This window comes from Schistocerca americana, chromosome 7 (genome assembly GCF_021461395.2).
Source record: "Schistocerca americana isolate TAMUIC-IGC-003095 chromosome 7, iqSchAmer2.1, whole genome shotgun sequence".
NCBI lineage: Eukaryota > Metazoa > Arthropoda > Insecta > Orthoptera > Acrididae > Schistocerca > Schistocerca americana.
The window spans coordinates 298,276,473-298,301,821 of NC_060125.1; the positions used below are offsets into that span (position 1 = coordinate 298,276,473).

The following is a 25,349-nucleotide window of genomic DNA, read 5'->3' on the forward strand; positions in this document are numbered from 1 at the left end:
GGATGTGGGAGAACCCCTCCCACATACACAGCACCGAGCTATATTATGTCTGGTTGAAGCAGTTGTTAAACAAGCAACCACCCATTCACAAAGACGTTTTAATTTTAAACGTGCCCTATGGGACAAATTCTCTGAAGAACTTGACAAAGAGGTACAGAACCTTGATGCTAGCCCGGAAAAATATGACACTTTCATTGAATTAGTTAAAACTGTCTCCCGAAGAAATATCCCCCGATGCTGCAGAACTAGTTATATCCCTGGACTTGACGGAAACTCAAAGGTTCTTCTGGAACATTACCAACAGCTCTTCGAGGAAAACCCTTTTTCAGAGGAAACAACTATGGCGGGAGAAGAACTCCTCCAGGCCATATCAGCCTCAAGAACAATGAAATGGTGTAATCTAATCACAAACCTAGACATGAAACAGAATAGCCGAAAGGCCTGGCAACTTCTTAAAAACATAAATAATGACCCCTCATCTAATACACAAAATTTGTATAAGGTCACACCAAATCAAATAGCAAATCAACTTCGAGGAAAACCCTTTTTCAGAGGAAACAACTATGGCGGGAGAAGAACTCCTCCAGGCCATATCAGCCTCAAGAACAATGAAATGGTGTAATCTAATCACAAACCTAGACATGAAACAGAATAGCCGAAAGGCCTGGCAACTTCTTAAAAACATCAATAATGACCCCTCATCTAATACACAAAATTTGTATAAGGTCACACCAAATCAAATAGCAAATCAACTTCTACTTAATGGTAAAATCAACAGGAAGCACCCAAGAAAGAAACTACAGAGAGGCACTCGAGAAAAAGACCACCTAGGCACCCCCTTTACTCTGAAAGAATTAGAACATTCCATCTCCATAATGAAAATTAATAAAGCCGCTGGCCTAGATGATCTACGGCCAGAACAAATAAAAATGTTCGGACCTGTTACCAGACGGTGGTTACTAGATATGATGAACAAATGTGTTCTTGAAATGAAAATCCCCAAGACTTGGCGGAAGGCAAATATAGTAGCTACACCAAAACCTGGAAAAAAACCCACAGATCCTAAAAATTTTTGGCCTATCTCCCTGCTTTGTCAGCTCTGTAAAGTCTTAGAAAGAATGATCCTTAACCGCATCTCAGAACATGTAGACAAGAATATAATTAAAGAGCAAGCAGGATTCCGCCCAGGAAGGTCATGCTGTGGACAAATCCTCACCCTTACACAGTACATAGAAGATGGATACGAGCGGAAACAAATTACAGGTGCAGCCTTTATCGACCTTACAGCAGCTTACGACACCATAAACCACAGTAAGTTAATATCAAAAATATATAACACCACAAAAGACTACCGACTGGCGAAATTCATCCAGTGCCTGTTGCAGAATAGACGGTATTTTGTCACGCTGCAGTCGAAGAAGAGCCGATGGCGGACCCAGAAAAACGGCCTACCTCAAGGTAGCGTCCTCGCCCCACTGCTGTATAATATTTATACCAATGACCAACCGATCAGCATGGACGCTCGCTCCTTCATCTATGCAGACGATACAGTCGTTGCCACCCAGGGAAAAACCTTTGAAGAGGTAGAAAGTAAATTAACTTTAGCGATTGAAAAGCTGGGTGACTATTATGATAATAACCACCTCAAGCCAAACCGAGCAAAAACCCAGGTCTGTGCTTTTCACCTACGTAATAAAGAAGCAAGGAGGAAACTCAATATAAGCTGGAAGGGACAACATCTATCTCACTGCGACACACCAAAGTATCTTGGGATTAAACTTGACCGTGCTCTCGCCTACAAGGAACACTGTTTGGCCACAAAGATGAAAGTGAGTGCCAGGAACAACATCATCCGCAAGCTAACAAATAGCAGATGGGGAGCGCAACCTACAGTTCTCCACACCTCAGCTTTAGCTTTATGTTTCTCCACTGCGGAGTACTCGGCACCCGTTTGGCAAAATTCCACCCACGCTGAACAAGTAAATATAGCATTGAATGAGACTGGACGCATCGTGACAGGATGCCTCCGCCCAACTCCCTCAAAGCAGCTGTACCACCTCATGGGCATAGCCCCGCCAGACATCAGAAGTAGGACTGCCGCAGAAATCGAGAAACATAAACAGGAGACAGATCCCAGGCATCCAATGTTCGGTTACAATCATCAACCTCGCCGACTTAAATCAAGGAAGAGTTTCCTACGAACAACTGAAGCAACTCTTTTATCGCCTAGAGCACGACGAGAAGAGCTGTGGTACAATGTGGACCCAGGAAGACCAGGGAATAGCCCCAGGGAAGAACCCACAGCTGGCTCTGAACTCCCATATACGACCTAGAGAGCCCTGAATAGACTACGAACAGGCGTATCAAGATGCAGAGCAAACTTGGAAAAATGGGGCTACATCAGTGCAGACGAGTCCTGCGAGTGTGGAGAACAGCAAGACCCACAACACCTACTGGTCTGCAGGAAACTAAACAACCCGTGTTGGACTCAAGACCTAATTGAAGTAAATGACAAGGCTATTCAAGCTGCAGTGTATTGGGCTTCACGTGGGATATGAAAATCGCTCTGTTTCGCATCCTTAGCGCTTATCATTATATGTTACATACTTTTCTATATTATTGTAGTTAATTTACCTTATAACCATGTATTATTGTATTATAACTGCATTTTAATATAATTTTTTTTTGTAAAACGGTGATGTCTTGGATGCGATAAATAAATAAATTGAAAGCCAGACCACGGACCAATCTATAGTAATTTGACGGTGTTTCACCATATTCCTGTAATGTCCTCTCATCTTCAGGCAGTAAACATCACATGCTGTAGGGGTTCCGAGGCACGGGAGACGGGGGTGGATGTAACTTCAGTTAACGAAAAAGTCTTGACGAGGGAAAGCGATGAAGAAATATGCCCCACTGCAATGGGCAGTTGTCGGGAGCGGGCAGCCAGATCTTTCCATGAGGGTGCCCGAAAAGCTGTGTCGATGTCGGGTTCACAACTTTATCACCATGTTGACATACAGGGGCGCCCCTCTGACTTGGACGTTGACAGATATCGCTGGTGGGTATCAGACCCCCGCTGACGAAGTAGCCAAAGACCACCATCAACCTAAGCCCGTCTTCGACATTGGTAAAATTGTGACGAAATGTGGTATTCTGGACGCCAGGTGAACATTGATATAAGAACCCTTTTAACCATGTTTAATGTCAGGAGCAAGCTGACTCTGACGCTAGCGCATATCCCTTGAAGAAGGCGGGTGAGCCAATCACGGCATTCCGCCTGTTGTCACGTTTGAAGACAGTCCCCAAACATTTAAGCGTGTCTTGTAATCGGAAAGGGGCCACACTCCCTTCCTGGAGACCCCTCCCTATTACCATTGCTCCTGACGTCGCTAAATTCATTAGCACTTCAGCTTTCCGAGCATGCATCCAGTGCTGGTCCAGACCTCTATATGTCAGGAAACCACAATCCTGATGTGGTGTCCGAAAGAACAGACACCATGCAAACTTGGTAGCAGTAAAACATGCTGAGGAGCCAAATAAACTGGTATAGGCATGCGTGTTCAAATACAGAGTTCTGTAAACAGGCATAATACAGCGCTGCGGTCCGCAACGCCTATATAAGACAACAAGTGTCTGGCGCAATTGTTAGATCTGTTACTGCTGCTACAGTGGCAGCCTATCAAGATTTAAGTGAGTCTAAACGTGGTGTTACAGTCGGCGTACGAGCGATGGAACACAGCATCTCCGAGGTAGCGATGAACTGGGGACTTTCCCGTATGACCATTTCACGAGTGTACCGTGAATATTAGGAATCCATCTAATCTCCCACTTCGCCGAGGCCGGAAAAAGATCATGCAACAACGGGACCAACAACGACTGAAGAGAATCGTCCAACATGACAGAAGTGCAACCCTTCCCCAAATTGCTGCAGATTTCAATGCTGGGCCATCAACAAGTCTCAGCGTGCGAACCATTCAACCGCACATCATCGATATGGGTTTTCGGATTACTCGTGTACCCTTGATGACTGCACGACACAAAGTCTTACGCATTGGCCCATCAACACCGACACTGGACTATTGATGACTGGAAACATGTTGCCTGGTCGGACAAGTCTCGTTTCAAATTGTATCGAGTGAATGGACGTACACGGATATGAAGACAACCTCATGAATCCATGCATGTCAGCAGGGGATTGTTCAAGCTGGTGGAGGTTCTGTAATGGTGGGGGTCGAGTGCAGTTGAAGCGATATAGGAACCCTGGTACGTCAAGATACGACTCTGACAGTTGACACGTATGTCTGATCACCTGCAATCACTCGTGTCCATTCTGCATTCCGACGCACTTGGGCAATTACAGCAGGACAGTGCGACATCCCACAGGTCCAGAATTGTTACAGAGTGGCTCCAGGAACACTCTTCTGCGTTTAAACACTTCCGATGGCTACCAAGCTCCCCCGACATGAACATTATTGAGCATATCTGGGATTCCTTGCAACGTGTTGTTTAGAAGAGCTCTCTACCCCCTCGTCCTCTTACGGATTTATGAAAAGCCCTGCAGGAGCCATGGTGTCAGCCCTCAGCATTACTTCAGACATTAGTCGAGCCCTGCAGGAGTCATGGTGTCAGCCTTCAGCATTACTTCAGACATTAGTCGAGTCCATGCCACGTCCCGTTGTGGCACTACTGCGTGCTCGTGGCGGTCCTACAAGATAATAGGCAGGTTTACCAGTTTCTTTGGCTTTTCAGTGTATTATGTAAGTTGGAGGAGGAGAGGGGAGGAAAGAAAGGAGAGGGAAGAAATTGTTGATATCAGCTGTAGGACTTTGTATGGCATCAGCGACGACGAGTGAAAATGTGTCAGACCGGGATTCGGGCCCAGGATCTCCTGTGCCTACTAGGCATTTGCGTTAACCATTGCTCCACCCGGACACAGTGTTCATCGCAATTACACCGGACAGTGTCGGCACGCCTCTCGGCCGACCCACATAAAACTAACCATATAACTGATTGGCCTCGATGGGCAATGATTCACCACATTCAGTGCGGATGCACAATTACGTCCTACTTCCTGCGGGAATCTCATAGTTGCGAGCATGGGGGACGTGGACAGGAGCTGCAGATGGGTGGCTCTAGGTGGGAATGTGGGTAGGCCAAGAGGTGTGCCAAGGTAGCCCTTGTAGTCACGATAGCCACTGCGTCCGTATGGTGCAATGGTTAACACAGCTGCCCACTAAGCACGAGACACCGGGCTCGAATCCCGGTCTGACGCACTCTTTCATTTGTCGCCACTGATGCTGCACACACTATTGATACAGCTGGTATCAGTAATTCCTTTCCTTTCTGCCCTCTCCTCCTTCATTTTACATAACAATCCAAATGCTTGCACGTTCTTGAAAGTAAGCATAGGAAGACCAATTTTATTTTTTGTATTGTCATTTTAGCGCCGTCAGGCGTGATTTTATTATTAATGGTGACAGTGTCTGTGGCTGTGCAGTAACTGAATTTATTACAACACAGTGTCCCTCAGGCACGTGTGCATGTCTGATACATTTATGGCTTAAAAGACAATATAAAAAAATAACATTTGTCTTTCTATACATAGTTTCACGAATGTACAAGCATTTGGACTGAGACTGTGTGACATATGGTGGTTTCGACCAGCTCTGGGGGCGTGTTCAGACAACCGTAGTTGTTAAGGCGATTCGAGTCCAAGTCTCTCTCCGGCACAAGTTTTCATTTGTCGCAAGTAGTTGACGCTAATACAAATTCACAATATGTGAATCCATTTCATGATTTCCACAGATGCAAATCGTTAAAGATAGTGTCTGTTCCTTCAGACATACCTGCATGTCTGAAGGACATTGGATTGTAATAAATGCTGTTACTGCATAAACACAGACACCGTCGCCATTGAAAACATTAAAACAGAACGCCAGCGCGACACCGCAAGCCGGCCGCTGTGGCCGAGCGGTTGTGGGCGCTTCAGTCCGGAACCGCGCTGCTGCTACGGTCGCAGGTTCGAATCCAGCTTTGGGCGTGGATGTGTGTGATGACCTTAGCTAGGTTTAAGTAGTTCTATGTCTAGGGGACTGATGACCTCAGATATTAAGTCCCATAGTGCTTAGAGCCATTTTTTTTTCGACACCGCAAGTTCCGGTCTCTACAGCACTTCCTGGCTCCTATACGTGGCACCGTGGACGCAACCAGAAGACGTCGTGTTCGCATTACTGCCTGCTTTCAACCGTTCCCTCGGCAAGTCCTTTTTAAGACGCCCACACTGACCGCCGCTCCCAGATCTCGGAAAATTGCAGTCAGAATACATCGTTACAGTACGATGCTACTAATCTTAGCAGATAGCCAATGACTGTATTGTATTTTGTAACCGCTAACTAGTGAACCAGTATGTATGAAGGACAATTCAGAAGATGATCTATCACAGCACTGCTGAAGGACGCATAGCATTCATAGTGATGCACAAGCAATCTTTCAACTTGTGCATATTGTAAATAAATGCGTGAATATTTTATTTATTTCGTATATGTATAATGTGTTAAGCTACCTCGTAAACTACGGCCATAACAAGTAGTACTTGGTTCACGATCATGAGGAAAATCGTAGCGGTTAGTAACGAACAATCTGGTGATGATTAATACCCAACTAACGATTTGCGGCTGGTCCTGGAGGAGGTTCGAGTTCTCCCCCGGGCATGGGTGTGTGTGTGTGTGTTTGTCCTTAGAATAATTTAGGTTAAGTAGTGTCTAAGATTAGGGACTGATGACCTTAGCAGTTAAGTCCCATAAGATTTCACAGAGATTTTGAACTAGCGATCGGGATAGAAGTAACACAACATCTACTACTGTTACACCTTCTACTTTAACGGTGCATGTAATTCCCATTGCCATCAATATTACCTGTATTAACTAGTTGGATAACCGGAATCCTGTTTCAGATCGTACGTCACGCTAAAGACCTCAACTTCGATATCACTTCATATTCAGTGTTTAACTGTACGACTGCTTTAATTGCTCTACTGTGTTAATTCCACTTTCCTGTCATCTCAGCATTACTACTGTCGTCACTCTCCCGCTTCCTACTACAGTTTTTCCCTATCGACCGACATGCTGATATACGAGGGCTAGTCGGAATGTAAACAACGATAGGTCGCGAAATGGAAACAATAGTGAAAATCAAAACTGTTTTATTTGCAACAGTTAGCTACAACTTCCAGCTACTTATCTTCACAGTTGCCGATCAGACTTAGACGTTTGTCGTAGCGTTGTACCAAACTTCCAATACCTTCGTTATAGAAGGCAGCCGCCAGTGCTTTCCGCCAATTCTCTACGCTGGCCTACAGCTCGTTGTCTGTGCCAAAATGTCTTCATAGCCAGCGGCCCATGTGAGCAGAGATGAAACTCAGAGGGAGACAATTACTAGCTGTATTGTGGGTAGTCAAACATTTCCAATTGAAAACGATGCAGGAGCATCTTCATTGCCCCTGAAGAATGCAGCTGGGAATTGTCTTGAAGAAGAAATCACACGACAGTTCTGTAATGTTGGCTGCATAGCTTCAGGCGAAATTTCTCACCAGGTCCTCGTACTTAGCGGGAGACACTTTTGTTCTAGACATCTTTATGTGCTCCCTGTGTGCTCGGAACTAAAAAGAACGACATAACGCGATCGACGGGCATACTAGAGACACTGCCCAGCACACCTGTGCAAAACTTCATCCGATTTTCACTGTGGTTTCCATTTCGCGACCGATCGTTCCTAAGTTTCCGAATAACCCTCGTATGTTACGTTGCTCGTTATGGCCAGTTAAATGGGTTACGAGTTCACTCTAAAACGAATTCTCCAAAATTATTTATAACCCCCTCTAACTTACAAATCATTCGACAGGAAATTATAAGCCTTCCGTTATTTACGTTGTTAACCTTCGTATTAACACCACAGTTTGAAATCCGTCTACTAAAGCCACACTAGCGCTCATCCGACTCAATTGTATCTATTGCTAGGAGTCCGGGCGATCAGTGTTTCGTAAAGATTGTTCTGTATGTGCGTTTGAGAAAGTGAACATCCTGACGAAGAAATAATTATCCATGATCTGTATCGTTACGACCTCTTACCAGACAGTAGGATAACAAGTCATTCCGCCCCAACTCCGTGAGCTCATCACTGTGCTTTCTGGGACCGGCCATCTCTGCGTTGCGGTGGTATACACATACTACCAGAACACTGCAAGACTATCTCAGAAGGGCTACACGAGTCGCTGTGTCCGATTATTGTGTGTTTAAAATTAGTTGCGACTTTTGACGTTTGGCTCATCTCGCGTCCGTCGGCCGTCGTAATTTAATATATTATTATTTTTTGATTGTTGCCGACTTACGTGGTGGGCCTTAATAAAAATGATATTTCATTTAATTTTGATTTTACGATTAAATGCTTTCCTGAAGTTCTCCTTTTTAACAATATTAATCTCAAATTATTTGTTACGTTAATGAATGTTAGACTCGCTGCATCTTAAAAAAAAAAAAAAATGGCTCTGAGCACTATGGGACTCAACATCTTAGGTCATAAGCCCCCTAGAACTTAGAACTACTTAAACCTAACTAACCTAAGGACATCACACACATCCATGCCCAAGGCAGGATTCGAACCTGCGACCGTAGCAGTCGCACGGTTCCGGACTGCGCGCCTAGAACCGCGAGACCACCGCGGCCGGCCTGCATCTTAAAACATGAGCATACAAGCTGAACAATGTAGTAAACTTTTCATATTAATTTCCTCGGCTAGTCAGTTCACTTTAAAGCAAAAGATCTTTAGTTATTAATTACAATTGCGGCCCACACACGCGCGAGAGTATTTTTCTTACCTCCGTTAACCATTGTATTGTAGTCGGAGTCCTGGCTCTGGGTCTCGGCTATGGTACTGAAAATAAGAATCTCAAAGCTACGTATTTTTGCAACTTCGTGCGGCTGTGGAGAAAAATTAATATTATGTTAATAGCGGGAGAGTTTTCCGCTTCGGCTAATTTTTCATAAGCTAATATCGCCACGTAATGGCGTCGTTGGCTGCATCGGCCGCTGCGATTGTTGAACTGTAAATTACTTGAATGTAGGTTAATTCAAGGAAGGCGGACATGAAATCGGGATCACCTCTTACAAATTAAAAGTGCACAATAATGTTCAATTAATATATTATCTGCTTAACTCATACAAATATGCTTACATTTGTCAGCACTCGAAAGATGTCTGTCTATACACACTCAAGACAAAAGAGGATGTGAAGTCGACTAAAAAATTAACAAAAGAGCGTATCTTGTCGTCTCTTTAGATCATTTTGTCATAAATTATTTCTTTGCAATCTAAACCTGCACAGAGAAATTATTATTTTACGGCTACATGATAAAAATATATTATTCAATTTTTTAATGTCTCTTCTTTATAAATACTGTTTTTAAGTCTTTTCGTAATATAGCACTGGGGACGCTATATTCACCGAAGGTGACATGACCCCGTTGGCCGGGTAACAGCAACGGTGAGCCGGCTTTCCCATACAAGCCGCCAGCAGTTCGGTTGGTAAAGCGTGCCTGTTGCCACACCGTGGATAAACAGTGCCACGTGGTGTCACGCATTAGAGGCAGCTACGTTGATTAGCTCACGTTGTAAAATGACATTTTCTGGCGTTGAAGCGTTCTTTAGTCGTCAGGTATTCGTTTTGGCGCTGCATTAACAATAACAGCGCAGCGCCGGGAAAGTCTAAGAAATTACATGGTTTGTTGTGTACGTAATCTGTGAATGAAAAGGTATAATTTGGTAAAATACTCACTCTTAAGTTATTGCTCAGTGGAGTGTGGGAGACGCCCCGAGTCACGTTCCACTAATTCTTTTGAGCAGGTTTACATACTGAAATTATTATTTTTTTACCTGGTTATTACACATCAGGAAAAACAGATTTTAAGCTGAAATTAATCCACGTTTTTTTAAGATCTATGACTGTATTACAAAATTTATGAAACGATTTTACATCTTCAGTCACTTTAATTTAGCAATATTTATCTGCACGACACGTTTCGGCAGCACGCAGGCGTCATCAGGTGCCATACAGTTACACATACACAAATTTTTAATTATAGATTTTTAAAACTGTGATAATGTCTGTTTCTGCTTAATGTGCTAATGAAGCAGTACACAGAAATTTGTCGCTGTCCAGAAAGATTTATTTACAGGGCGGCCGTAATTAAAGTTTTTATTTCAAAACGCTGTAGGAAGAGAACCACTGCTCGGAATGACGTCATATTTGAACAGCATATTTTTCACGTAGGGGGAAACATCATCGAAGAAAAAAGATTAAAGAAAATTTGACCAACAGATAAAGCTGTAAGTGACAGAATATGCACAGTAACAGACGCACGGCACACGGCACTTCCTCGTTTTGAGTCCAAAACGCCCAACATGACTAGCTCCATGAAGGATCGCACGCTACTGGGAAAGCTCTTTTACAATTACGGTGGCCGGCCGCGGTGGTCTAGCGGTTCTAAGCGCTCAGTCCGGAACCGCGTGACTGCTACGGTCCCAGGTTCGAATCCTGCCTCGGGCATGGATGTGTGTGATGTCGTTAGGTTAGTTAGGTTTAAGTAGTTCTAAGTTCTATGGGACTGATGACCACAGATGTTAAGTCCCATAGTGCTCAGAGCCATTTGAACCAACAATTACGGTGATACTGCGTCAGTAACCCCGCAGAAGTTCCGGACACTCAAGAGTATGAAAAAAGGAATTGGTCCGATGTCTGCTAAGGGTCTGGAGAAAATGGTTACAAAATTCGAAAAGACGGATTCTTTTGAAGTGCTACGTAGCAGAGAGACGAAAACAGGGCGGTTAGAGCAGTGGTGTGCAAGCTTGTAGTGCACGTGGAATTACCCGAACATCAGACATGCCTACGAGCACGGTGTATAAAATCCTACGAAACATCTTGCATTGCTATCCATACAAAATCACCCATGTTCAGAAGTTGCTTATTGCTGACGTGCCAGCAAGACAATTGTTCGCTCTGGAATTTTTTGCTCGCTTGGAAGTAGACAATGAATGACCATAGAGTATTCTGTGGACAGACGAAGCCCATTTCCATCTCCAAGGACATGTCAATACACAGAATTACACAATATGGGCAACGGATAATCTGCACGCTCATCAACCGGTACCACTACATTCTGCAAAGGTGACTTTGTGCCGGCCGCTGTGGCCGAGCGATTCTAGGCGCTTAAGTCCGGAACCGCGCTGCTGCTATGGTTGCAGGTTCGAATCCTGCCTCGGGAATGGATGAGTGTGATGTCCTTAGGTTAGTTAGGTTTTGGTAGCTCTAAGTCTAGGGAACTGATGACCTCAGATGTTAAGTTCCATAGTGCTCAAAGCCATTTGAACCATTTTTTGACTTTGTGGTGCGGGTTGACGTCGTCGTTTGTCGTGGAACCGTATTTATTCGAAGACATGAGGTCTGCGGCTCCTATGACCTGTACCACCAGTGGTAAATGCTGTGAGCGCTTTTTTTTCCGAACCAACGTTATTCCAACCCTTCAACAGCGTGAGCGTGTATGTAAGATCATTACCTCACTAACAGTGCTACAATTGTGCCTACTGAACTTGTGCAGTCATGCACATTGAACAGTACGGATGGTATAATGTGCAAGTCAAACCATAGCGTTCATATTACTATTCATCTGTCATTTGTAGCCGACCCCATTTACGTTTAAACGCTTACAGCGACATCTAAAGGTAAAATTGTTTTTTTTTTCATGACGTTTACCCCTTCGTCAGTAACATGCTGTTCAAATTTTACGTCATTATGAGCAGTGGTTCTCTTTCTATGGCGTTCTGAAACTGGAACTTTAATCACGGACACATTGTACTTTTGTGTGAACCATTAAGAGTGTTACATATTTAGATAACCTCAGTTATATCTATACTTACGTTGTTGCTGAATAAATCCTTGTCCGGTACATACAGCACAAGAACAAACAACTCCGTCATTTCACACTTTCACATACTATTGTTTACATTTCGGATATTCGTAACTACTAAGATAAAACCTGCCATTTGCTAAGACGGCACGTACACTAAGAATACAGGCTGTGAAACACCTAATGAAAACACCATAATGCCATAACGCGCCGTGCACAATAAATTTTGGTAAATAAAAATGGCTGAACCTGAAAAATTATTTTGCCATAGCGAGAGATACTTTTTAAAGCAGGTGCCAGAAATAATTTTTCATTTACCTGTGTGACAACAGTATGTGAGTGGTAATGTCTCCGTAACAGAGATGACGTGGATGCAGGAAATGAGACAATATGCGCGAGGCTGCAAGTCCAGGAAGCTTCCGCCTACTGTTGCACGTACCTCCTGTCACGGGACGCTGTCGGGGCTCGGAAGGAAAGTATTTCATTGGCAGTACAGTCGTGATAAACTTGCCGTATACGAGAAAGTCATAGCAATAAGAAATTTTTTTTACGCAGAGCCAGCGGAGATTACTGGGAAAACGTGCATCGTCAGTCCAAAAAGTTTCGAGACTGGATTAATAAAAAGCAGAAAAGATTAAGGTGGTGGTTTTACTGATCAGGTGTTGTACGTAGCCTCTCCGCATTAGAGTGCAACTCTCAGAAAACTTGTACAACCATGTGAACTTTTCAGAGAAGCTCTCTTTCGGATATTGTTCAACTCATGCGTCACACTGGCTTGAACGTCGGTTATGTCGCCAAAGCGTTTATCCTTCGTGTGTATTTTTGCTCTTTGCATTCTGGAGAATGTCTTGAACACTTGATTTAGGGATGTTGCTCCATTGCGACTTACGACAGTGCGATTTATGACGTGAGGCACCACGACGGCACGTCCACTACTAAACACTGCCTCCTCACACCTGACTAGTAGAATGCACATCTCTTATTTACTGTTGTCAGTTGAAGATGCCATCGTAGTTACTGCGTTAACGTCGCTTATACACCAGGAATAGAATCAATGACGGAACCTTTTGGACTGGTGATATATTCAAGTCGAGTAGCAGCTACGTTGTGTGCGGATGTGTGGCGCCTGATTCTGTTGTTAAGATACATATATGCATTCTGCAGTAGGGTACTTCTTTCCTCTATGAATAGTGAGGCCGATTATTATCTTACTGTACATTTTCAAATGATAATTGTATGTTCTGAATGATTTCAATAAATAAGATATACAGCCAACCGATTGCATAAGTGTATTGTAAAAAGCTGGACTAGGTTTCAGTACCAATTCTGTTCGCAGATTTTATGTGAAGCATATTCCCCCTTTCTAGCATATTGTTGGTTGGTTGGTTGGTTTTGGGGAAGGAGACCAGACAGCGTGGTCATCGGTCTCATCGGATTAGGGAAGGATGGGGAAGGAAGTCGGCCGTGCCCTTTCAGAGGAACCATCCCGGCATTTGCCTGGAGTGATTTAGGGAAATCACGGAAAACCTAAATCAGGATGGCCGGACGCGGGATTGAACCGTCGTCCTCCCGAATGCGAGTCCAGTGTCGAACCACTGCGCCACCTCGCTCGGTAGCATATTGTAACAACTTGATAAACTACTACTATACTATGTCCTTTATTCTCAACTGATATTTGTAATTAACAACTCTTTCAGTGTATGCTACCTGTTGTCGTAGTCATTTTTATAAATATTATTTTTTGTGTATTTTATACAGCCTTTCTTTTATACTACACACAGTTCACTCTGTTTAAAACATCTAAATATGTATCATACTGGTGTCTTACTGTAACAGATGCGTATTTTGTACGGTTGAGCGTTTATCACGCTATTAGCGCTCAGTATGTGGCGCACTCTACACCACGTTTACTTGGCATCGCAGTTAGTTGCCACACGTTCGGTCCAAAGTCTTTTCTTTTAACAAGTTGTACCTGTGTTACAATTTTTACTGTTCCCATGTAGTCTACATTTTCTGCTGTGTGACTTGATCTTCTTAGATCATCATGTTTGTTTACAATTTTAACGTCATGTAATTTACGTAAGTACCAGTTTTATTCCATGTACGCCATTTCAGTGTCTAAAGTATTAAGTATTTTAGACGTTTATTTTGTAGTATGTTTAAGGTCTATGAATCCCTCCTCTCCCGTCGCATCCACCGTCATCTGCACCAGCATCATCTGCTTCCTATTGCCCAGCGTGGCTTCCATCCCTTCTTCTTTGCTAATGATCAACTCCTGAACCTCACCCATTTCCTATTCCAACAGCTCAACAACCGTAAATCCGCCACCTTTGTCTCCCTTCACACAGAGAAAGTATACGACCGTGTATGGCATTCCGGTCTTCTGTTCGAACTCCAGAGTCCCATCAACTATGTCCGCCTTATTGCATCCATCCTTTCCAATCGCCTATCTTATGTCCATAGTAACAACACCCATTCCCGTACCTTCCATCCACTGCATGAATGCCGCAAGGTTCCGTTCTCTCTCCCCTCCTTCACTTCTTGTACACTGCTGGTATGACGAAAACACCTGCTCCCATCCACCTCTTTCAGTATGCTGGTAGCGCCACTTTCCTCTCCCTCTATCATACACTCCAGAAATCCTAACGATCCCTCCAAATCCACATCACTCACTTTACCTCCTGGTGCAACCAATGACTCCTTAAGATTAACCCCACCAAAACCCAGGCAATAATTACAGAACGCACTACCTGCACCTTCCGTCTCCATGACTTTTACCTCACCGTTTTTGACCGTCTCAGTTAACTAACACACTAAAATACCTTAGACTAACCTTCGACTGGCAAGTAACGTGGAAACTCCACCTACTAACCATCCAACAGAAAGCCCACAATAGTCAAAAACTACTAAATGTCTGAACACGAGGACTGCACCCGTTCACTGTTCTTCACACGTACAAATCTCTAATCCGCCCCATTCTTTGCTACGCAAATGTTGCATGGATATCCGCCCGTCCCAAGTTCTATATGTCCCTCCAGACCCTCAAACGCCATCCTCTCCACCTCGCTTTCCGCATCCGTTTACCTTCCTCCACAAGGATCCGTTACCAACTCACCACGTTCCCGCCTCTTCTCACTCATTTTGATCACCTGCGAACAATCTACACCATCCGCAAACTTGATTTCAATGATCCTATCCTTTTCTCTGTACTTTACAATCTTCATACACTGCCGCATCTTTACCAACACAGTCCACGACCCTCCACTTACACACCATCCACATGCTCTCTCAAAGAAACCCCATCTCCCGCTCCCAGATGATGAAGTCCATCGCAACATTTACCCTTCATATCAGCTATAGGACCACCCCACCCAACACATCGTGTCAGGGCTTCCTCTGCCGCCCATCTCCACATATCTTTACCCTTTTCTTTCCCTTTAACATTTCTTTCCCCACCCCCTTCTTCCCAACAACTATTAGTGTCTCCAATTTCCCATTTACCCCACCCCCCCCCCTCTCCTCTGCCACTCTTACCCCATCGCTGCAAAGCATCAGCCCTCCATCCTTAAAGCACGACATTCCTACCCTCTTCACCGACCAACATTTTCCCCATCAAAAACTGCCCTATCCCGTGGCAGGTCCTTTCAATTTCTAGTGACGGGAAAGTGCTTCTTTTACATATCACTGTTTCGGCAACATGTTTTAAATGTTCGCTTGTTGTATTTCATTTTACCTTTCATTATTACTGGTTTTAGCTAACAGTGAATAAAGGCATCCGTCGTTTATCTCAAAATTTCCATTTCCCTTTAAAAAGTTTTAAAATCAGTGTATACATCTGCGTTATCTGTTGTTTTTTCGTCTACTTTAGCATTTTGTTATTCATTGCCTGAAGAGCGGGTTGCCTGTACCTCTCACAGCCCACCTCCCGCCGCCGGCCGAAGTGGCCGTGCGGTTAAAGGCGCGGCAGTCTGGAACCGCAAGACCGCTACGGTCGCCGGTTCGAATCCTGCCTCGGGCATGGATGTTTGTGATGTCCTTAGGTTAGTTAGGTTTAACTAGTTCTAAGTTCTAGGGGACTAATGACCTCAGCAGTTGAGTCCCATAGTGCTCAGAGCCATTTGAACCACCTCCCGCCCATATGGAGCGCTGGGGTGGGGATTACGAAATAACAATAAAAAAATATGTTTAAAAGGTTATAGGTGACTTTCCTTGTGAATATGATATCCTTAGTGGATTGAAACTTGTCAAGACTTTTAAATAGACTTATACAACGAGTTGACTGTATGTCTTATTTATTGAAAATTTGTTGTTGCTGCCGTCAGGCATGATTAAAATTGTGACATTCTGGATGTGTTTTTAGTTGACATTCTCGGCTTCTGTATGTATCTGCGTGTGTGCCCTCTTCGTAACCGCAGATGTTGATGCGAGCTAATGTGCTCACCCTCAACGTGAACATAGCATCCTCCATACAGTCCCGACTTGATCTTTTCCGCTTTTTATCTGTTTCCAAAACTTCAAGAACACATTCGAGGGCTTCACTTTGATAACGATGAAGCCGCGCAAGCGGAGGTGAGGTCGTGGCTCAAACTTTCTACAGTGACGGTATGGTCAAACTGGTCCCTCGTTGGGAGGAATGTGTTCGTCGCCAGGGTGACAATGTTGAGAAATAAATATGTAGACACGAAGAATAAAAAAGTAGGATGTTAATGAAGCTTGTTCTTTAAAACGCTTTAAGATTTTTCAGATAAAAAGATTCGGAGACATTACATTTCGGCACCCCTCTTGATTTCGAGGGTAGTGCCCATTCTTTATTCCATTTATTTCTTGTTAGTCGTCTAAATTTTTGTAGAAACTCGTCTGCCGCTACTTTAGGGTGCTTTACTTCGCCAGACTATCTGCAGTTCCGCTTCCTTTTATCCGACAGTGGTCTTTCAGCTAATACATTTTGACTAGCCATTTATTGTTTTGAATCCATCTCAATACAACAACTATTGTGTGTGCTATGGGATGACTCACTTTTCAGGTGTTGTTGATCTTTAGAAAGTCATGGAGTGATTTAGAATAATGGATTTTTCCAGAAGTATAATGAATAGATAGAAGAGCTTCCAGGATTTTGTTTAATTCAACTGTGCTGATTGTGTTGTCCTTTGCTAGTTTAAATTTTTGTACCATATTGCCTTATATAATTCTCTCAATATTCGCTGCCTGCGCCATCTTCATTTTTGGATCCATCTATATAAATAAAGGTTGTACTATGAAAACCAGATACTAGTTCTTCTATGTCGAAAGAATTTGTTGGTTTTAGAGTCAATGACAGGTCTAGTTCTAAGATCGAATTGTTGTAGTGGCATTCGCGACACAGAAATTTCGTTGAGGATATCGTTCATAGTATCCATGCGTGTATATGAAATGGACGGCATGCTGTTGTTCATCCAATATCTTTCAGACAGGCGCCTAAATGAAGGGTTGTATAAGTCTTCTACCACTTTGTCCTGAGAAAATTGCGCACATTTGGCAATAAATTTATCGCTGAGTTATTTCCTTCTCAACTGTAGTGGAGGGTTCATTGTCTTCAACAATAAGAGCGTTGGCTGGTGTAGATGCCATAGCTCCTTCACACCGAAAAGACAGGTGTATTGGAAACGCGGCGCGAATTATCAAACCGAACATGAGATCGAAATGGGTGTATTTTCATCACGCATACTTTGAAACACCGCTTCTGAATACAAAAGCGTTGCCGACCAACTAGGACTTAGACAAATATTGCGACCATCACGCGCGCAACAAAAACTACAGTGATATTTCATAAACCATTATCAGGAGGCAAATATTATTTTTCAGTGCTGCCTACACTTAATCAGCTGCTGCTGCACGACTGTCGATTCTCAGTCTGAAGCAATTGTAATGAATAACCTAAAAACCGTAAAAAACTGTAAATACTATTGTTGTGAACATAGAGGATCCTCATACCAGTTATATAAAATTTTGCGATACGGGATGTCAACATGAAACCTCTCTGATATCCAAATCCAATTTAAAAAAAAAATGTCTTTTAGACATAGATAACCGCCGTTTGCGGCATCATCTACAGTAACTCAAAAATTTCTGCACAGAAATTAGTACACTTTTACGCAGGATCGTTTTTTAATCCGTAAAATATCTGAACGATACTGTATCTTAAACCACATGCGCACAAACATGCCGGGGGTGACGGGGGCTGTTACATCCACAATTCTACATCTACATACATACTCCGCAATCCACCATACGGTGCGTGGCGGAGGGTACCTCGTACCACAACTAGCATCTTCTCTCCCTGTTCCACTCCCAAACAGAACGAGGGAAAAATGACTGCCTATATGCCTCTGTACGAGCCCTAATCTCTCTTATCTTATCTTTGTGGTCTTTCCGCGAAATGTAAATTGGCGGCAGTAAAATTGTACTGCAGTCAACCTCAAATGCTGGTTCTCTAAATTTCCTCACTAGCGATTCATGAAAAGAACGCCTCCTTTCCTCCAGAGACTCCCACCCGAGTTCCTCAAGCATTTCGGTAAGACTCGCGTGATGATCAAACCTACCAGTAACAAATCTAGCAGCCCGCCTCTGAATTGCTTCTATGTCCTCCCTCAATCCGACCTGATGGGGATCCCAAACGCTCGAGCAGTACTCAAGAATAGGTCGTATTAGTGTTTTATAAAGGGTCTCCTTCACAGATGAACCACATCTTCCCAAAATTCTACCAACGAACCGAAGACCACTATCCGCCTTCTCCACAACTGCAATTACATGCTTGTCCCACTTCATATCGCTCTGCAATGTTAAGACCAAGGAGGTCAACAAGGTCAAGTACTGGCGAGGCATACACAATGTCTTTCACATAATCCCACAGGAAGAAATTAAGGCGGATTGTGTCCGGTGATCGCGGTGCCAATTGGTTGGTCCAACATGTCGTATTCACCGCTATGGAAATGTTTGGTCCAGGAAGCCACGAACACGTAAACTACAATCCGATGTTGCATCATCCTGCTGGAAGATCAGTATTAGCTCAATGGGAACGAGCTGAGAGACAGCAAATTCCACAGGCAATTCGAAATAAATGGTTCCTGTTACTGTATTATTGATGATGAAAAATGATTCAACTATGCCTTGTTTCATCAACACGCACCACATGTTCGTCATTTCTCTGTCTCTGATATTTTTACAAAAATTATGGAGGTTTTCCGAACTCCACATGCGAATGTTGTATCGATCGTCAGATAAAACGACATTTCCTAGGTAGTTAGGGGTTTTGCCAATCAGGTCCAAAATTTCCAAGTTTCGCTTCAATGCTTGTATTATTTGAACTTTGTAAGTATGCAAACGAAGTCATTACGCAACACCTTGTGAGCTGTTGAGCGAGGGATGTTTAACTCTCGTGATGATCGGTTAACTGACTTTGACAGGTTTCTTTGGAAGATCTCCCTGGTCTCTTCTACCATTCCATCAGATGTGCGTTTCCTTCAAGAACTCGACTGTTTACATTTCTAGTGGTTAACAACTTACCATACCAAGCATTAACAGTCTTAACGTCTGGTGGCTTCCTTTGAAAGTCACGTCCGAAATCTCTTCAGGCAGCAAAGTGTGACTTTGTTTCTGCACACCATACCACACAGAGCGCTCTCTCCTGAAATATAGATATTTCTGGTACTACCTGAAACAGAACGAAAGGAATTCTTTCAAAAAGAAATCCACAGAAAGCTATCTGAATTGTCTCACACGAAGCCGCAAACAGCAAAACAGCAATTTTGTTCTTTTTATATACAGGGTGGGTCAGATGGGCATTCCAATGTCGCTTTATGTAACGTGCAATGTTATATCTGGTCTTCAAAATCCAGGCATGAGATTTTGCCATTCGCTTGTTCGCTACGCGCAAGCTATTAGTCCTACAGAAAAAAATGGACAGGACCTTTTTGTTGAAAATTTAACATAGTTAAATTTAGTGCTGGAATACATTTTCGCTGAAGGCCACGGTTTTCGAGATATTTAATGTACAAAAGTGACCTTCAAACGAACCTCCATCCCCACACTCATCCCTCACCAGTCAGGATTTCTAGTATGTTGTACGTGGCACTCCCTGCTACCAATGTACAATAATTTTCGGCTACAGAAACTATTCCCGACTTTCGACCTATTTTTTCTTTATTGGTTGGGCTATTACACAGTCAGCATACTAGGCTGTTGCGTTAACATTATTAATTTAAATGTCCCCGTGAGGACAATGAAAGAAAAATGACTTTTGTGAACGTTTCGCTAAAACTAATTACGTTGACAATTCGATCCAAACTTAGAAGCACAGCAATTTCGCAGCCAGAAGACCTGACGAATACAACTATGTAATTGTTTATTTTATTCTGTTAAAATTCACAAAATTGTTGGGTAAAATTTACACAATAGTCAGTTTCACAATTTGTAAATACTCGAGTACTGACTGAGGATCAAAAAAGGTCGGATGTGGGAAATAACTCGTGCAGTTGCAAATTTGTGTACAGTGACAGAAGGAAGTGCATGAGCAACATGCTAGAAATCCTACCGGGTGGGGCTGAGTGTGTGAGTGGGGGTGCGTTTGAAGAGCATTTCTGTTCGTTTTTCTTGAATTACTCGAAAACCACTACCTGTAGCGAAATACTAGCAGGACACCCACGTTCGAATCCCGGCTTTGGCACAAATTTTAATTCATTGCTTCGACCTGTATATATTATCATAGATGAAACGTAACCCAGTGTCAGGTATAACGTTGCTGGGTGCATAAAACGATCGGTAGGGACACCTGAATCACCCTGTTTGTATGACCAGATTCAAGGAACTTTTCATCTAGTGTGTCAATACAATGATCAGTCAGAGCGCTATGACCACCGACCTACTATCGATATAAATCCGTTCAGACGATAGCCGCATCCTCCGTCGAGGAATGACTGCTAGTCAGACACACGCTCGGTGCATGTAGTATCAGTGAATAGAATAGGGAAGGCGTGCGATTTATCTGAGTCTGACCGAGGACAGATTGTGATCGTCCAGAGCTCAACACGAGCATTGAAGAGTGTCTTCAACACGTGGCGAAGCCAAGACAGTAAGAAACAAAAGACAATATGTGTGTGAATTCCTAAGGGACCAGACTGCTGATGTGACCGGTCCCCAGACTTACACACTACTTAACCTAAATTGAAGTAACTTATGCTAAGAACAACACACACACCCATGCCCGCGGGAGGACTCGAACCTCAGGCGGGAGGGGATGCGCAATCCGTGACATGGCGCCCTAAACCACGCGGCCACTCCGAGCGGCAAAAGACAATAATATAATACATTTATTGGAATACATGTTCCATATTTATCTTTATTTATAGACAATAGAGATGTTCTTGTGGTCATAATAGGCCTGCTCTTTTTTTAAAATTCTATTTGATTATTTTTCTTTTATTTTCTTGAAATCTTTGTGTTTTTGTTAAGCGAGTAATAATTTTGTTTGAGTGCACCCTACTAACTTTTTTCCAAATTTTTGATTGTTGTTTACTTATTCTTTTTTTCTTTGTATTGTGTACAAGTCCAGGCGTCATGGATCTGTGCGGTCACCTATCATTACAGATGTCGACGTAGGCTGGGCACATAAGTAAAATAGGACAGGCGGCGAACTGTGGCGGAACTAACTTCAGACTTAAATACCGATCAGCCGATCAGAATACAAGTGTATCTGAATACACAGTCACCGAACCATCCTAACGATGGGCCTCCGCAGCCGACGGCTCATGCATTTGCAAATGCTAACACCACGACATCTGCAACTTTGACTGAAATGGATATGTGGCCATCATCTCTGGACGTTGGCTCAGTGGCAGAGCGTTGCATGATCAGATGCATCCCAATACCCCCTTCATCATGCCGATGAGAGGGCACGAATCCGTCGTCTTTCAGGGGAACAGTACCTTGACACCCGCACTGCGGGGCAGAGACAAGCGGGCGGCGGCTCCACTATGCTCTGGGGAACATTCATGATAGAAATCAGACAAGGACAGTACTTCTGCTTATGGCATGTATCGGTTAGAATAATGCACCGATGATGACTGATATCAGTCGAAATCGATTTGCAACAAGATAAATAAATTATGTTTCCGCGACTGCTTGCTACATTCTTTATAATTTTATAATTCACGTGCGCCTCCGTGGGCCCGGCAAAGCTCGTGCAAGACACCATGATGGCCGAGGAGTATCGTACACTGGTTGCAAACCATGTACACCCCTTCATGACGGTCATGTTTCCCTACTGCAGTGGCATTTTTCAACAAGATAATGCGCCGTGTCACAAGGCCATGAATGTGATGGAGTGGCTCGAGGAACGCAGTGGCGAGTTCCAATTGATGTGTGCCCCTCCCCCGCCCCCCTCGCAACTCGCCAGATCTGAACCCGATCGAACACATCTCGGATGTGATTGAACCTGGCTTCAGAGCTCATCGCCCCCCTCCCAGGAATTTACGGGAATTGTGCGTACAGATGCGGTGCAGACTCCCTCCACCGACCTACCAATGCCCCATTGCTTCCTTGCCACGACGCGTCCCCGCTGTTATACGTGCCAAAGGTGCACATACCGGCTATTAGGTAGTAGTCATAAGTCCTGGCATATCAGTGTATGTTCGGTTGGGTTGTTTGGGGGAAGAGACCAGACAGTGAGGTCATCGGTCTCATCGGATTCGGGAAGGACGGGGAAGGAAGTCGGCCGTGCCCTTTCAAAGGAACCATCCTGGCATTTGCCTGGAGCGATTTAGGGAAATCACGGAAAACCTAAATCAGGATGGCCGGACGCGGGATTGAACCGTCGTCCTCCCGAATGCGAGTCCAGTGTGCTAACCACAGCGCCACCTCGCTCGGTTCAGTGTATGTTGATGTACATCCAATATTTCGAATATGGCGTTTCTTGTTTCGACAACTGCTGCTGTCAGTGCTTTGATGTGGGATATTTCACTGTTTCGGATATCTGACTAAGCTTGAGCCAGTTTCAAAAAAATGTTCAAATGTGTGTGAAATGTTATGGGACTTAACTGCTAAGGTCATCAGTCCCTAAGCTTGCACACTACTTAACCTAAATTATCCTAAGGACAAACACACACCCATGCCCGAAGGAAGACTCAACCTCCGCCGGGATCAGCCACACAGTCCATGACTGCAGCGCCCGAGACCGCTCGGCTAACCCCGCGCGGCGAGCCAGTTTCCTGTGAACACGTCTCTGCGGTAGTTTCATTCCACACGAACATTTTGATTATACACACCGCGATTGTAGGTCCACAATACTCTCCGAGGAAATATTTTCGTGGTAGTCAGGAGTGATGTGGGCAGAGTTTTCAAACACTCAAAATGGTTCAAATGGCTCTGAGCACTATGGGAGTTAACATCTATGGTCATCAGTCCCCTAGAACTTAGAACTACTTAAACGTAACCAACCAAAGGACAGCACACAACACACAGTCTTCAAACACTGCAGCAGCGTTTGAAGAAGTGTTCTCATCCAATTTCTTTCTGTCCATTGCCCTTTATGCCTTTCCTAAATGGAGCTCTTTACAGTGAGACCAGATGCTCTGGTAAATAGTGTTCACTGTTGCGTGCGATACCCAATAACAGGCTGTCGTCTCTAGAATACGACCTCCTCCCTCCGACGGAAAATCACTGCATCATCGTGAGGTAGTGTCGCGATAGGCCATCGATAGATGAGATAAATAGGGTCGGCGACGTCGCGGGCCGTCGCCGGCCCCGCGCTCCCTCCTACCCCCTGCCCCCATCCCCTGTGATCGATGCGGTGTACGTGCACGTGTAAGTGTGTGAGTGTACGTGGATGTACCGGTGTGTGCAGCGTTCCTGAAGCCGGCGGCGGAGCCGCTGGTGGGCGACACGTGGCTGCTGGCGGGGGCGGCGGCGGCGGCGGCGTGCCTGCTGCTGCTGTTCGCCGTGCTGCTCGCGCTCGGCATGGGCAAGCGCAAGCGCGGCAAGCGGCGCGTCGTCAGCGACGCGCAGGCGCCCGGTGCTGGCGGCGCAGACAACAGGGCCTTCGTGGACTCGGAGGGCGCGCAGGTGAGTGCCGCCGACTCTTCCGCTCCGACCAACGCACCGGTTACTCCTCCACAGCACCTCCATAGGTACGTCAGTGTTCCTTAACCTCTTAACTTGGTATTTTCAGTGGCTGATTTCGCCTATCGCACCACGTGCCCCGTTCACTCATTAACACCCTTCACAAAAGGGAACTTCGCCAAGCGTAAACTGAAGTGACAAAACTCATGGGGTAGCGATATGCACGTATATTATATATATATATATTGCGTACACAAGGTATAAAAAGGCAGTGCATTGGCGGAGCGGTCAATTACTCTTAGGTGATCCACGTGAAAAGGCTTCCGACCTGATGACAGCCGCAGACTTTTGTACCCGGAATGATAGTTGGAGCTTGACACATGGGACAGTTCATTTCGGAAATAGTTAGGGAATTCAATATTTATAGACCCACAGTGTCAAAAGTGTGCCGAGAATGTCCGGTATTACCTCTCACCATGGACAACACAGCGGCCGTCGGTCTTCACTTAACGACCGAGAGCAGCGGCGTTTGCATAGAGTTGTCAGTGCTAACAGACAAGAAACACCGCGTGAAATTACTGCAGAAATCAATGTGGGACGTACGAAGAACGTATCCGTTAGCACAGTGTGGCGAAATTTTTGCGTTAATGGGCTATGGCAGCAGACGACCGAGGCGAATGCCTTTGCTAACAGCACGACATCACCTGCAACGCCCGTCGTGGGCTACTGACCATATTACTTGGACTCTTGACTGGAAAACTGTGCTGTGGTCAGATGAGTGCAGATTTCAGTTGCTAAAACCTGGTGGTAGGGTTCGAGTGTGGGTCAGACCGCACGAAGCCATCGACCGAAGTTGTCCTCAAGGTACTGTGAAGCTGGTAGTGGCTCCATAGCGGTGTGGGCTGCGTTTACAGGGAATGCAACGGGTCCAATGAACTGATCATTGACTGTAAATGGTTATGTTCAACTACTTGGAGACCATTTACAGCCATTCGTCGATAGGATGTTCCCAAACAACGATGGAATTTTTACCGATGACAATCCCCCTTGTCACCGGGCCATACTTGTTAGCGATTGGTTTGAAGAACACTCTGGACATTTCGAGCGAATGATTTGGCCACCCAGATCGCCCGACGTGAATCCCATCGAACACTTTTGGGACATAGTGGAGAGGCGACTGCGTGCATGAAATTCTGCACGTCAACAGTTTCGCAGTTATGGACGGCTATAGAGGCAGCATGGCTCAATATTTCTGCAGGGGGCTTCCAACGACTTGTTGAGTGCATGCCACGTCGAGATG

General features: G+C 44.5%; 1 protein-coding gene across 1 annotated transcript in view; it reads left to right on the forward strand.

Annotated features, from left to right (window-relative positions):
• Positions 1-25,349, forward strand: part of LOC124622891 — a 176,480-nt gene that overhangs the window by 56,532 nt on the left and 94,599 nt on the right. Inside the window, exons 4-5 of the mRNA XM_047148680.1 lie at positions 23,835-23,867; positions 23,913-24,052. Of these exons, the coding sequence (XP_047004636.1) occupies positions 23,835-23,867; positions 23,913-24,052 (173 nt within the window). The remainder of the gene's footprint in view (positions 1-23,834; positions 23,868-23,912; positions 24,053-25,349) is intronic.